The following is a 14,243-nucleotide window of genomic DNA, read 5'->3' on the forward strand; positions in this document are numbered from 1 at the left end:
AGTGAACTGGGTTAATGAAAGGGATTCCAGGCTTGCTGTCAAACTCTCTGGTTGGTTTTAATTGAAAATTGTTTGTAGTATTTGGGTGCTTAATTAAATAACCTTTAGTCAAATAACTATTGACTAAAAAAGGATGCAATTGAATCCATAGTGTTCCCCGAATCAAGAGGATTAATAAGCAGGCAGTTTTATTGCCAATGGCTATCAAACTGAAACATTATGCTGACTGTTAAGAATTCATGTTAGCATTGTTGCCTTAGTAGCAATAAAGAACATTGTTTTGTTTGTTTAGTGATGTAATAAAACTTGATTTGTCAACTGTGAAATTTCAGATATTGGACCTGTTTGTTGGGCAGTGTTGCTTGATCCATATTGTAGGTTAAATCTTGTTTACAGTGAATTTGGCAGACAATGAAGCTTAATCTGTTCGACTTTTTTTAAAAAAATTTTCTTTAAGAACTTCAAATCATTCAGAAACTGGCAATGAAATGTGAACTCAGACTTGACTACTGTGTAACTTTTAGCCACCTTTAATTTTAGAAGCAGATGAGCCATTTATTTTTAACCAAATAATAGGAATATATTTCACATCCTCTCCTCCCTTCCAAGCCATGGAATTCTTCACGCCTCAATTCTGGTTTGTAGCAGAGAATAGACTTTTCAAAAATCCTGTTTTAAAACATTTTGGAAACATCATCATAACAAGTTCTGGTTTGGCAGTCATTTCAGCTGTACCTTGAACAAAAATATGTAACTAATAGGCAAAACATGAGCCAAAGACTGACCACAACAGAATACCCCTGCTTTATATTATTATTTAAAAAAACACTGTTCACATAAAATATTCTTAAGTGGTTCAATAATGGGTTCTCGTAAAACTGAAGTTTACAAAAATGCAACTGTTTTGGAAAGTTATTTCTGTCCCATCTTAGCAAAGAATGTTTAAAATTAACCGAAATATAAAACAAAAATTATATTTTAGGAATTACTGTTGCCCGTTACCTGGAGACAGAAAATATTTTTGTTCTGCTGTGACAACAAGAATATGTGAATGACTCCAATAACTTGGAGTTCTGCCACAAAATAGGTGAAAAATTACAAGCCCAGTACCAGGGTAGCCTCTTTCTAATAGTGTGCAGCTTCAGACATGAATCGTAACCTAATCCTTTTCTGTCCTTCTGCATGCACCCCCACCCCACAAATGGAAAGTGATTTTGGAGTAAGCCAAAGCTTTTACGCATTACTGATAAATCAGAAGTGCTGAGAATATCATTCCTACCATAGAAAGATATGGTTGTCAACAGCAATAAAAAAGTACTTTTCTACTTGAAAAACATTTAGCTGAGGAACGGAACAGAACTTCCCTCCTGATCCTTTAACGCATGAAGCATGCATCTTCCTTATGAAGCAGTGATGATAATAATTGAATTATTTTTCTAGGTTTTTTTTGAGATTTGCAATTTTTAGTTCTTAAGTCAAAAACAGAAGGGACAGTTATTTGATCATGTTTTGCAGTTACAAACTGATGTTTTTGCATTATTTTGTATCTGGAATCGATGTTTGTTAAAGGAAATGGATGGGTAACGTAGTTCTCTGGGCTAAATATATATTTTTTAAAAAGAACAAGAGAGAGGCCCCTCTCTGTTGCTGAATGTTAACTGTCTGAGCCTTGTGTTGACTGCATGTTCAGCCGGTCTTCATAATGATGACCCATGCAGGTACTGTCTGGGAAAACAAATATGCTCCAAATCCAGAAATGCAATAGACTGAGACTCCTAATGCAAAGTAACATCAAAAAGATGGTTGATCTTTTTTCTAGCTTAGTTGACAGGTTTGTTCTATGCCATATAAACCCCTTTGGTGGGAGAATCATTTATTAGTATCTGCTGAAATGTTGCCTTTAGAATTACAAATGTAATGCCTTAAGTTTATGGTTTTTGGTGGTGAGGGAGTTTAGATATTCATGCTTTCCATGATTTTGTAACACACATTAATATCTGGCCAATTTAAAATAGTGGTTATAAACTTTGCCTTGAATTTGCCTACTAGTTTTATACCAAATGTGGGGGGCACATAACGGTTCTGTATTTTTTGTAGCCAAGTTGTTTTTGCAATGTAGCAAGAAGTTAGTATGTAAGTGAGAATCAGATTTTGATAACCAAAGAATAGATTCCTAGTAAACTTACCTCTCCAAGTTGAAGTAAGAATTTGATTAGTATTTCTTGTATGGTGTGTTGTAGCCATGTGCGTACCAGGGTATTAGAGAGACAAGGTGGGTAAGGCAGTATCTTCTATTGGACCAACTTCTATTCGTGAGAGAGACGAGCTTTTGAGCTACACAAAGCTCTTCAGGTCTGGAAAAGGTACTTAGTGTGTCACAGCTAAATACAAGCTTGAACAGATAGTTTAGCATAAGGGACATATTTTAAGGGACTATTCAAGGAAAAGTTTGCCATTGACACCCCTAGAGTCACAGGAAAAAATGGAGGTTTAGTGGGTGACAAATTGTTGTAATAAACCATAAAGCCAGTGTCTTTCAAAACCAAGATTTTTAGTCTCTAGCAAAGTTATGAATTTCAGTTTCCTGGCTTGTCTTTTAAAAGAGTTGTGCAGGTTTCTTTTGAGGATGAGGACTGATAAGTCAAATACAGAGTGATCACTTCGTGAAAAGTGTTCGCCCACAGGTTGCATGGTATTTTTGTCTTTTATCGTTTTCCTGTGTGAGTTCATTGAGAGTGTAGTGTTTTGGTTTTAGATTGGACAGAGAAGCTTTGCAGAATGGTAAAAGATTGTCTGCCATTTTCAAATGTTTTGGGTTTATACTTGCTGCCTCTACGCCACTTCCAGCTGGTCTAAGAGATTTTATCCCAGATCTCTGTCTTGTAATAGTAAAATCACAAACTCCCATGGCTGGTTAAAAATACCCATTTTGAAATGCACATCTGAAAGCTATAGTTGAAATTTGAAATGCTAGATTAAAGTATTTAAGGCTTTAAAATATTTTTAGGAAGTATGTGGAATGCTATATCTGACCTCCCTGTCCTAATCTACAAAGGAAACCTGCATAGTACCTTCAAATGATGAGCCTGGGAGCTTAAATTCAAATCTCTGCTAGACACCAAAAATCATGGACTCAGTAGAGACTCTGGGCAGGTATACCTTCCAGATTTACAGCAGCACAGCTGCACCACTGTAGTGCTTCTGGTGAAGATGCTCTAAGCCAGTCGTTCTCAACCTGTGGCCCATGGGCTGCTTGCGGCCCAATCAGTGCACAGCTGCGGCCCATGTGACATCCTCAGGGCCATACAGGTAGTATTGGATGTGGCCCACAATGGTAAATAGGTTCAGAACCACTGCTCTAAGGGCTTGTCTACATTACCAAGTTTTGTTGACAAAACTTGTGTCAACACCCAAAAGTCGACAAAAATTGTCGAAGGGTGTTCACACCTGCTCCCTCTGTCGACAGATCATGTCCACATTGGGGACACCATCAACAGGGTGAGCAATGCACCCTGGGTATGTATCCCACAGTGCAGTGTTGTGGGAAGGAAGAGCTGATCGCTGCCCATCTTGGGATTCTCTCCGAATTCTCCCACAGCCCCCTCAGCTGCTGCGAGCAGCATCATGAATAGCTCTGTGAGCTCTCCATGCTGCTGTGTTCCTAGTGCAAGGCAGAACAGGAGCATTCCAATTATTTGCTCTTTGTTCGTTCCCCAAGTGGAGCTTTGAAAGAGGACGGGTGCATGCCTGAAGGGTAGCAGATATCAAAACACTGAGCAGAGCAATCAGGGCAGGCATTGTGGGGTACTGATGGAAACCAGTTCTATGGACAAAACAATCAGCAGTGTCTACACTGGCTGTTTGTTGGCAATAAAGGGAGGAGTAAAGACAAAAATCTCTCGTAGGGGTGGAAGTTTTTTGTCACCAAAACGGCGTTTTTCGCAACAAAAGTCCCATTGTAGTGTGTACGCTCTTGCTGTTTTGTCACCAAAAGGCAGTTTTTGGGGACAAAACTTGGTAGTGTAGACAAGGCCTAAGCTAATGGCAAAGAGTTCTCCTATCAGCTTAATAACTCCACCTTCACGAGAGGCGGTAGCTATGTCGGCAGGAGTCACTCTTTCATCGACATAATGCTGTCTACATTGGTGTTTAGGTCTGTATAACTACGTCGCTCAGGGATGTGGATTATTCACACCCCTGAACGACATAGTTATACTGCAGTAATTTTGTAGTGTAGACCAGGACTCTAGTTTGTTTTATCACAATAATCTATAACCTATTAATTCTCCTTTGTCCTATGACTGTATTGCCTTGTCTTTTCATTGTGTGTTAATTATGTCGATTACTTATGAATCCCCAAGTGACAAATTAACAATCTGAGGTTTGGAAGGTTCTAGTCCCAAGATCAGGCACAGTGTTGTTAGAATTAATTGTAAATTGGGAATCCTGATATGTATAGTTGCAACATCTTCACACTTAGGAAAAAGCTTCAGAATTTTCAGTAGTTTTATTAACACAATTAGCAAAATCACAAACACTCCAGCCCAGCAAGGTAGGTAGAGATAATACAGAAAGAGTATCTGAGCATCATATACTCACATCATCCCTTGCAGAAAAACCTAAGGGTTAGTTGTCACGATCATCATCATTACCACCACCACCACCAGTGGTTGTCAGCCTGGTATCTCCCATGGCACACAGGCCGGGATACAGCTTTTATAATATGTTACGCTGATGTAACTATGCCTAGTGCACATCCTTTTCCTTATTTGGACTTCCAGACCCCACTGATGTTGGGGTGCCCTTCTCCTGTAGGTTACTAGAACTTTTACCTCAAGCTTATTAGCATATATATTAATTCGTTGCCATGGCATTCTTGTGGTTGGACATCTGCTGGTGTTGCTATCTTAAAATATCCCAAGCTGATAGCAACTGGCATCTTGTGCCATCTTCCTGTCAGCAGTTTAGTCATTACAGTATTCTTTCTTGTGATACCTTATGATCTAGAATTACTTGTGGCTAGCTGCTTATGCTAAGGCTTTTTAGGCCTTGATTAGTTTAGCTAAGCTATTGTCTTACAGGTCTTGAAGCTTGTAGGCTCATTACTTTACTGCCTTAACTTATACCTATGCCTTACCTAGCAAATACCTATTCTATGGGCTACGCTGCAGTTGTATTAATTGCCCAATTCATTTTGGTTTCTTGCAGCATGTGTTAACTCCTTGTGCTTAACAATCTTGTATTTATCTGTGACCTCTGATTACCTTTTCCAGACCTGAAGAAGAGCTCTGTGGAGCTTCTCTCTTTTGCCAAAAGAAGTTGGTCCAATAAAAGATATTATCTCGCTTACATCATCTCTCTCAGAGAATCGGGACTCTTTTTAAGCACTATAACTTTCTGAAAGGAAAATTCCCCTTGTCTACTCTAACTTCCATTGTTGAAACATTCTCTAGTGTTCTTGTACTTTGCTATGTTGTCTTTCTTTTAATAGTCCATAGTCTGTTGTGTGATCACACAGTCTGATAATATTGGCTAAACCAAAGAAATATAGAAGTTTTTCAAAACTCTAAGGGAATACATTAGAGATTTGTTTTCTATTGTTTGCGTGCCTATTTCCTGCTACTAAATGTGATCTAAAGAGGCCGTACTCTATCTCTGTTCTCAAACAGAAAGAAAGTTGAACTGGAGTTTGGGGTGAGCATACATATCAGTAATTTCAGGATAAAAAGCATATGAATGTTCTAACTCCAAAAACAAGTATTATAAATTCATGAAATTAAGATATAAGGTTAAGCTAAGAAGAAATCCAAACATGTAAAAGTCGTGAAAATTTACCATTAAGGTATCCAAATGATCTTAACTCTGCCTTGTAATGGCACCAATCGTACTTTATCTGTAATATTTTTTAGTTAAGGTTTGTAGGATAAGACCTTTTCTCATGTGATTGAAAGTAGGTCTACACGGCAATTAGACACCTGTGGCTGACCCGTGCCAGTTGATTTGGGCTCACAGGGCTAAGGCTAAGGGGTTATTTAAGTGTGGTGCAGATGTTTGGACACAAGGCTGGAGCCCAAGCTCTGGGGCCCTCTGACCTTGTAGGGTCCTAGAACCCGGGCTCCAGCCCAAGCTCAAATGTCTACACTGCAATTAAACAGCCTATTAGGCCAAGCCCCATGAGTCCGAGTCAGCTGGCATGGGCCAGCTGTGGGTTTTTAATTGCAATGTAGATATACCCTTAGTGTTTTTCAGAATCTTCTCCATACATTTTAGTATATGTTGTTTAAGATTAAGGACTCCTTTTTGTCGATCTAAGAATTTTATGTTTTGTAAAGCCAGTAAAAATATGCAGTGACCATAGCACTTCCATTGTCTCATCTTTCCTTTTTATCTTTTTGATAACATCTTAGAAATTCATATTCTGTGTCTGAAGAAATATTGAAAATCCCATATTTATATAGAAGGCTTCCCATCCAAATATTGTAGGGCCCATTTCTGTTTAATTGATATGATCTGACAAGATCAAAGAGCAAAGTGGTATGGCTGCAAGGTCTTTCTGCAGGCAAATATAGATAGAAACCCTGGTGTTTTGAGCAATGTCCTATCCATGAATAAAGTGAATTTACTGTCTGAGATTCCATAGTTATTTTTCATCAATAGCAAGTAGTAACAGAACCTGTGAGCTAGATTGCTCATTCTGAACTGTGTTCGGATTCTAATGTAAGCAAAAGGCTTCTCTGGAAAATAAACAATTCTCTGTTCTCTACCTGCCCTCTATCATTTGCACTATATTGTCTGTGGGGCTATAGCCAGATGCCAAGAACCATCCTAATACATTAATTTAATTTGGAAAGAGAAGCCTTCCCAAAATTTTAACCTCCAATGATATTTTGTGCAGGAATTGGTATAACCATAACATGAATAGTCTGAGTTTTTCTTTTAAACTTTCTATGTTTACTTGACTTGGAAGCTTCAGCAGAATACTGTCCTTCAGAGGCACTTTTTGTGTAGTCTGTAAACTACTAAATAAGACATTTTTGCCACCTACATACCTTGGTACTTCTAACAGTAAAACCTCTGATTTACGACAGCAAATATATTGTACGTAGTATTTGACATACGTATCATCTTAAATTCCATTCATATTCAAATCCTGCTGGAGGCCCATTGATTTCAGTGGGTGTAGACTCAAGCTTGTCGAATGGAGCAGCTGAAGTGAGGGGCAGAAGCAGCAATACTCGTTTTGTACAGCGTGTTTGGTAATGTTGTTGCCACATACTAGGGCCCTACCAAATTCACAGCCATGAAAATCGAGTCACGGAACTTCCATGGGGGAGGCCAGCGTTTCCCGAAGTGGAGGTCCTGACCCAAAAGGGAGTTGCAGGGGGATCACAAAGCTATTTTAGGGGGGTTGTGGTATTGCAACCCTTACTTATAAGGTGACTTCAGACCCGGGTGGCTGGAGAGCGGCGGCTGTTGGCCGGGAGCCTGGCTCTGAAGGCAGCGCCTCGCCAGCAACAGCCCAGGAAGAAAGGGTGGCAATACAATACCATGTCACGCTTACTTCTGCACTGCTGCTGGCAGCGGCTCTGCCTTCAGATGTGGGCTACTAGTCAGCAGCTGCCGCTCTCCAGTGGCTTAGCTCTGAATGCACTGCCGCTGCCAGCAGCAGCGCAGAAGTAAGAGTAGCAGTACCGCAACCCCCCCGCCACAATAACTTTGTGACCCCCCCCAAACTCCTTTTTGGGTCGGACCCCTACAATTACAGCACCGTGAAATCATGACATTTATGATTTTTAAAATCCTATGACCATGAAATTGACCAGAATGGACCGTGAATTTGGTGGGGCCTTACACATTATAGATAAATAGAATCCAAGTAATGAAATAAAAGGCTTTTTTGTCCCTTTTAATTAGGCAATTTCAGTGGACTTCAAAATCAGCGTGTGTTTTGTCTGTATAAACACAATGAAGCATACTGAAGGGCAGAAAATGTTGAGATGTAGATAGAAGTGAAATCCTCACTAAAACAGTATCAGTAATGGGTAGTGGTTGACTGTAGTCTTCATCTAGAAAAGTATACCTGAAGGCAAGAATAGTATCTGCATAATCCAAAAATGTTTTGATGGAAAAGTTCAGGACTTCTCCTAAAATTTTAGAAAGGGGTGGGAGTAAGCCAACGAATTACCTGTTCCAACACTAAAGAAAATGGGAAATAAACTGCAGTTTAAATGGTTGAATTTTTGGAATTTTTCTACAAGCTGGTGAGAGAGGGACATGTAGTTTCCACCCCAAGCAATCTTTCTACTGAAAGAGTAGTGTGGCCACTGCCTCTTAAGTATTTGGGGGAAATTTGAGTTGATTCCAGCTTCATGTCACACAGGCATATCTCTGTGCTTGGGGAATCCCTATCTGTCTGCTCTGGGCAGCTTTAAGACCCTTTTTGCAACTGGAAGAGTGTGCAGGAGACATAGCAAAGCTGAAGATCTGTCTCAAGGTCTTTAATTTCATTGTCATATTGCTAAGGGAATCTAAGCCATACAGGGGACAGGGCTCTTAACATTCAGTAAGCTTTTTCTTCTTCCAGTCCAACTACAGTTAGCATGTTTACTTCTGTCTTCTCATCTCTGTGTGTCTCTCTCTAACCTTTTTTGCTTCCTGTATTTTTTTTTTCTTTCCTTCCTTGACTTCCCTTGGCTTCTTTAATTTTCCCATCTCCCCCGCTACCATTACTTCAATTTGTTCCCGTGTAGCTTCTTCAAAGACAGAGAAACTCCATAACACAGTGTAGATGGGGAGATGCTTTTGCATGACAGTGCTGTTCAGGTGATACCAGCAGCAACAGTTTAAAATTTGAGAATTAATCCTAAATTGTTTTTTTAATTGATCTTGGTTATATGTCTGGGCATACGCTCCAGGAAGGCAACCTCAATTCAGAGTTATTTCCCCAGGATACGCCTGCTTGAGTGAGTGAAAAAAAATTCTGTGAAACTGTGGGTCTAGTTCAAATAATTGAAGGTGACAGAAGAAAAGGTCTTAAACCTGGTCTCTGTAGAATTTTAGAGCAACACCATGAAATACCGAAGCTAAGTTTGCATGCATGACCTTAACCCTGCACTCTTTTGTGAATGCTTTATGACAGTCCTTAATTACATGGTCACTACTTTTTCTCAAACGCAACATATGCAATTTTATAGCCTTAACTAGATATATGTAGCAGCTTGTAACATTTCATTATTGTATGCTTTCAGTATTGTCACTGTCAGAATAGTGCCACTATATCTTGGACATTTAATATGAATTCTCTTTTATCAAAGTATTAAAGATAGGCACTTTAATAATTTTGTCAGTACAACTGTACTGTGGTCTTTGTTAGGTTTAGTTCTAGGTGTCTGAAGCTTTAATTAGAGGTTGTGTACAGAGCAACCTTAATGTTTGATTATTATTGCTGCTATGGAATATAAATAAGGCTTGAAAAGATGCTTAACATCAAATATGTGTATTGCAGTGTACAAGGCTTAATGGCTTACTTTTCCATTGCTCATTTTAAAATTGAAAGGTCCAGCTTCCTGTTTTCCTTATCCTAAGTGATTGTCTGTCTGAGCTCTTTTATAATTCCTAAAACTGCCTGTTGGAGAGGAATTTAGTAAAGTGGCTGAGAAATCTGACTTCTACTTAACCGTTCATCTCAGAAACAAACAATTTGGTCCTAAATAGCTGAAAACAGACTATTTTTAGATTCTAATTTAGACAACATTTCCAGATTTGTTTTGTCGTAGCATGGTGTCTGCTAAATTGGAAAGGCTCGGAGCCAACAGAAACCCTTGGGGTTTGCGTTGATTGTTCTACACTAATCCATTAAGAATCTCTCTGCATTATATAGTTTAGATTTATAAAAAATAGCATGGACACTAGAATATTTTAAGTCTAGACTACTGATTTATAAAACCAAAGGCCCTCTTATGTATGCAAAGATCAGAAGTTAGCTATAGTGAGACATTGCAACCTTCTGATGATGATTCTCTTCATCTGATGGCATAATCTGGAAAATAACAGGACCAGTAGAAATGTGGAAGGAGCTTCAAACTGGGTCACAAGCTCCTTTGGCCAGAGTGGGCTTGGAATGTTGCAGAGGAAGTTCATTTAGTCCCTATACAGTGTCACGGGGAATAACACTTTGTGTTGCTCTTTACTGATCCCTCTAATCTTTACTTGGGGTGTTGATGTGTTCTGAAGAAAGCCACATGTATTCATTCTGCAGGTGGAAAAAGGGGTTATTGTAACTTTGGAAGAGAAAGCAAAGGGGGAAAATAGGAAAACCTTGCAGGAACCTCCCTCTCCTAACCTCTCCCATCAAATAAGCTTAGTATTTTGGCAGTGTTAGAGGCAATTGATCAAAAGTGTTTGACAGGACAAATATCCTTCTGGTTTTCTGTCCTCTTTGTAATTTTATTTAATAAAAGAGCATTGAGGAGACTTCAGAATGCAACGCATTTTGTATTAAATGGAGGAACTAATTGAAGATAAAGTTGATATAATTTTATGGCTCTCTTACTGTCCCAAGCACCTTAAAATTATTGTGTTTGTTGATCTCAATACCACTGAAGTGTTGCCATATCTGAGGTAGAACATTGCAGTTATTTAATAATGCATCACAACATTATGTAATATTTTAGGACAAAAATGAAAAGCACCATATCCAACTGAAACTGTAGGTGTGAGATGGTTGAAGATTAAGTACTGTAGGCAGAAAGTAATTACAAGTGTTTATCTAACTGAATGCTCACTTTGTCTTTCAGAGCCATGGTGTCATGGAAAGGGATATACTTCTTACTTGCACTGTTCTTGGCAAGTTTTTTTGGGAGCATTTTCATGCTCAGTCCTTTTCTACCTTTGATGTTTGTCTCCCCGACCTGGTATCGCTGGGTCACGGACCGCATTGTGGCCACCTGGCTCACACTCCCAGTGGTAAGTTGCAAAGTCTGTGTAATTATTATAGGGGGAGCTGTTAGTTTCCCTGTATTTAAGTTGCCTAACACTTTCCATTATAAAAGATTCTTGTGGATCTTAGTTCACTGTATTATACTGTTATTCAGTATTATTCACTGTGGATCAGAGTTCACTGTATTATACTAGATTTCGCTCTTTGAACCATGGGAAGATGGAAAGTATCTCCCTTGTAGTATTGGAACTATCCCTCTTGTACGTACATACATACAACATATCAAACTTTTAGTATTACTCTCAATGAGAATACCGTTCAGTTAAAGCTTCTCTCCTTTTTGGCACTTTTATCCTTCAGTGATTAATTCCTACTTTTCCTTCCTTTCTTTCCTCTACCCCAACCCTCATCCAATCTCCCCAAAGCAGTGCAGCTGCAATCACAACAACAAGTGGATATCTGATCATGTGACTTTTTTTAAAAAAAAAAACTGTTTTGAGTTTTGAAAAAGAATGATTTGATCAAGGCCCAAAGCAGGGTTGTAAGAGGGGACATGGTGGAGTAGCTCAGCGAACCAAAGAGAACAGAGCATAATATAGTACTTAACTGCTTGGAAGTAAGTGATGCTGCTTAGTGAGAATGGCTGGAGTACTAGTGAACAGGTGTTTTTTACTTCAGAACTTACTAGAGAGGGTCTCTTTCCCATGCCCCAAGCTCCTAAGAATCATGCTTGGATACATGTTGGTGACCTTAGCTGTTCTTAGTTTAATCCTTTTAGGATCTACACAAGCATTTTAGTTCCTCCAGCCAAATTACAAAGGCAGATAATATCAGGTCAGCAAAAGGAACCTTGTCTCAGAAGTGACTTTTTCCTTGGTTACTCTACAGCTATAAGAGTCAGCAGACCCATTAACAACACACTTTCCTCTGACTCTGTTACAGTACTGAAAGTTACTGTGGACAGGACCTAGCTGTGTCCCTATGGCTGGGCTTAATCAGTACAGTGGTTCTTTTGCTTTTTTGTGCCCCTTCCCTCAGTTTGTGTTGTCTTTTGAGGGCATTTGCACATGCAAATGCACCATTTGATGTTTCCTAATTGTGAAGAGGCTTTTTCCCTTCAGGTAATGAACAGAATCTCAGGAGGTCTTTTAATCTTTCTGAAATAAAATGCTACTATGGCTATCAGCACTTTGTTGCTTCCAAGGCATCCATTCCTCCATAGGAAGATTAATATCTTTATTGAGTACAGATCAGTTTCTATTTTCTCTGCCTTGAAGTATTTGGGCTACTTTATGTGCAGCTCATAGTTTATTTATTCTTCCCACCATTACAAGGATTATTACCATGCTACAAAATGAGGAATTAAAAATTAACAGCTGGACAAAAACATTTCCCGTTAATAGTTGAATAGTATAGGCCACTTTAATCTTTTGTGGACATGTTTCAAATTCAGTTGGTAGTAATAATGTCAGAAGTCTGACCCTGTGCTTGTCTACCAGATTTCTTAAAATAGCTAACTCAAGAAACTAGGTACCAAATTTCCATTCAATTGTAGAGTTGGTGTTTTTGTGTTTGGAAATCCATAGAAGCTCCAAAGTTTCCAATACTGATTATGACATAGCTGCTTTTAAGATTTTTTTCCCTAAAATGTCCCTTCAACTTAGAATACTATTATGTATTAAAATTTCAATGTGAGTGGCAGCTTAGTATCTGGAAATAGTAGCTGTGGTAGTTAGAAGTATTGCTGAGAACTATCTTAAAGAGCCCTTAAGGAAAGACAGAAATAAAGCTCTGACTCCTTATAATGGAGCTTGGTCTTCATCCTGCATCATATCCAGCCTTGTGCGCCTCCCGCCCCCAGACATCGGCCACTGAGCAACTGCAGTGCCCTATCAACTTCCATGGCTCACTTGTCCCCCCAGGTCTTCAAGGGATAGACCTGCAAGCAAATCTGGAAGACCTTCATCCAAGAGGAGTGGGGCCAGGTCTCCTCAGAGAGGCCATTTGAAAAGGTCTATGACTCCAAGGAGCCTAAGCCCTGCAAAGTTTCCACAAAGGCTTCAAGCAGTCTCGGTACTGAGGAATCTTCTGTATCTAAGTCCTCATCTGCTTCCAATGTACCCATCACTCAGTATTGAAGCCATTGGTACCATTGAACAGTACCCATCACTCAGTATTGAAGCCATTGGTACCATTGAAACTTGGACTAGAGTCTACTGATCCTCAGCACTGTACTAAGAAGGCAGTATGCTCCACATCTTCCACAGCCTCGTCGGTACCTAGACTATTGGTACAGCAGGTTCCGGAACAGTTAATAAAACACTCAGTATCTCTCACTTCTATGGCTGGGACGTACCAAGTCACCATGCTGGCTCACCCAGTACCGCAAGAGTTCCGGTTCTCAAAGGACCTGCTTATTTCCGAGGAACCTGAGTCTCTTCTATTGAAGTCAAGATTCCTGGTACCACAATCAGCATTATCCTGGTATCCCCCCTTTCACCGGGATTGCCTACCTCCCTGGTACCAATACATTATGAAAGATGGCTGATTCCTCCTCCACCACTCTATGAAGAGGAGGGTTCTTCAGATTCCCAAATTTTTGTTCAGGGTTCTGCTGACTACCTACATTTGACTACCTGGAACCTGCACCTCCTTTGAACTTCTTTCTCCCCAGATGAGGCTATTGTCCCCCCTGTATCACATTGATGATTTAAAATACTTCCAAGATCCAATGAAGAGGGCAGCAGACACCCTTCAGATCCCATTAGAGGAAGTGCAGGAAACATCGCACAAATGGCTTGATGTCTTGCAGACATCATCTTCAGCATGGGTTGCCTTCCGTATAAATGAAGCACTATTAAAACCTGCCAAGTCCATGTGTCAGTCTCCTGCTATTGTGTCTCCCCACCACCACCCAATGGCAAAAAGACCAGACAAAAAGTATTATGTCCCATATAAAGGGCTTGAACTTCTTATTTTCCCCACACTGAACCAAATCCTCTAGATGTGAACACAGTAAATGAGTGTCAGAGGCAATACTGTTTAGATTCATAGATTCATAGATATTTAGGTCAGAAGGGACCATTATGATCATCTAGTCTGACCTCCTGCACAATGCAGGCCACAGAATTTCACCCACCACTCCTAAAAAAGACCTCACACCTATATCTGTGCTATTGAAGTCCTCAAATTGTAGTTTGAAGACCTCAAGGAGCAGAGAATCCTCCAGCAAGTGACCCGTGCCCCATGCTACAGAGGAAGGCAAAAAACCTCCAGGGCCTTCCAATCTGCCCTGGAGGAAAAT

At 39.7% G+C, this 14,243-nt stretch overlaps 1 protein-coding gene across 4 annotated transcripts in view; it reads left to right on the plus strand.

Annotated features, from left to right (window-relative positions):
• Positions 1-14,243, plus strand: part of LCLAT1 (lysocardiolipin acyltransferase 1) — a 217,181-nt gene that overhangs the window by 74,112 nt on the left and 128,826 nt on the right. For 3 of the 4 annotated variants that reach the window (XM_084624424.1, XM_084624425.1, XM_084624426.1), the window contains one exon: positions 10,797-10,965. In XM_084624424.1, coding sequence (XP_084480550.1) covers positions 10,801-10,965 — 165 coding nt within the window. In that variant the 5' untranslated portion in view covers positions 10,797-10,800. Of the gene's footprint in view, positions 1-10,796; positions 10,966-14,243 lie in introns of those variants that run through there. The other variant, XM_084624427.1, reaches the window with a different exon arrangement.

The sequence above is a fragment of the Lepidochelys olivacea genome (assembly GCF_965140295.1).
Source record: "Lepidochelys olivacea isolate rLepOli2 genome assembly, chromosome: 3".
NCBI lineage: Eukaryota > Metazoa > Chordata > Testudines > Cheloniidae > Lepidochelys > Lepidochelys olivacea.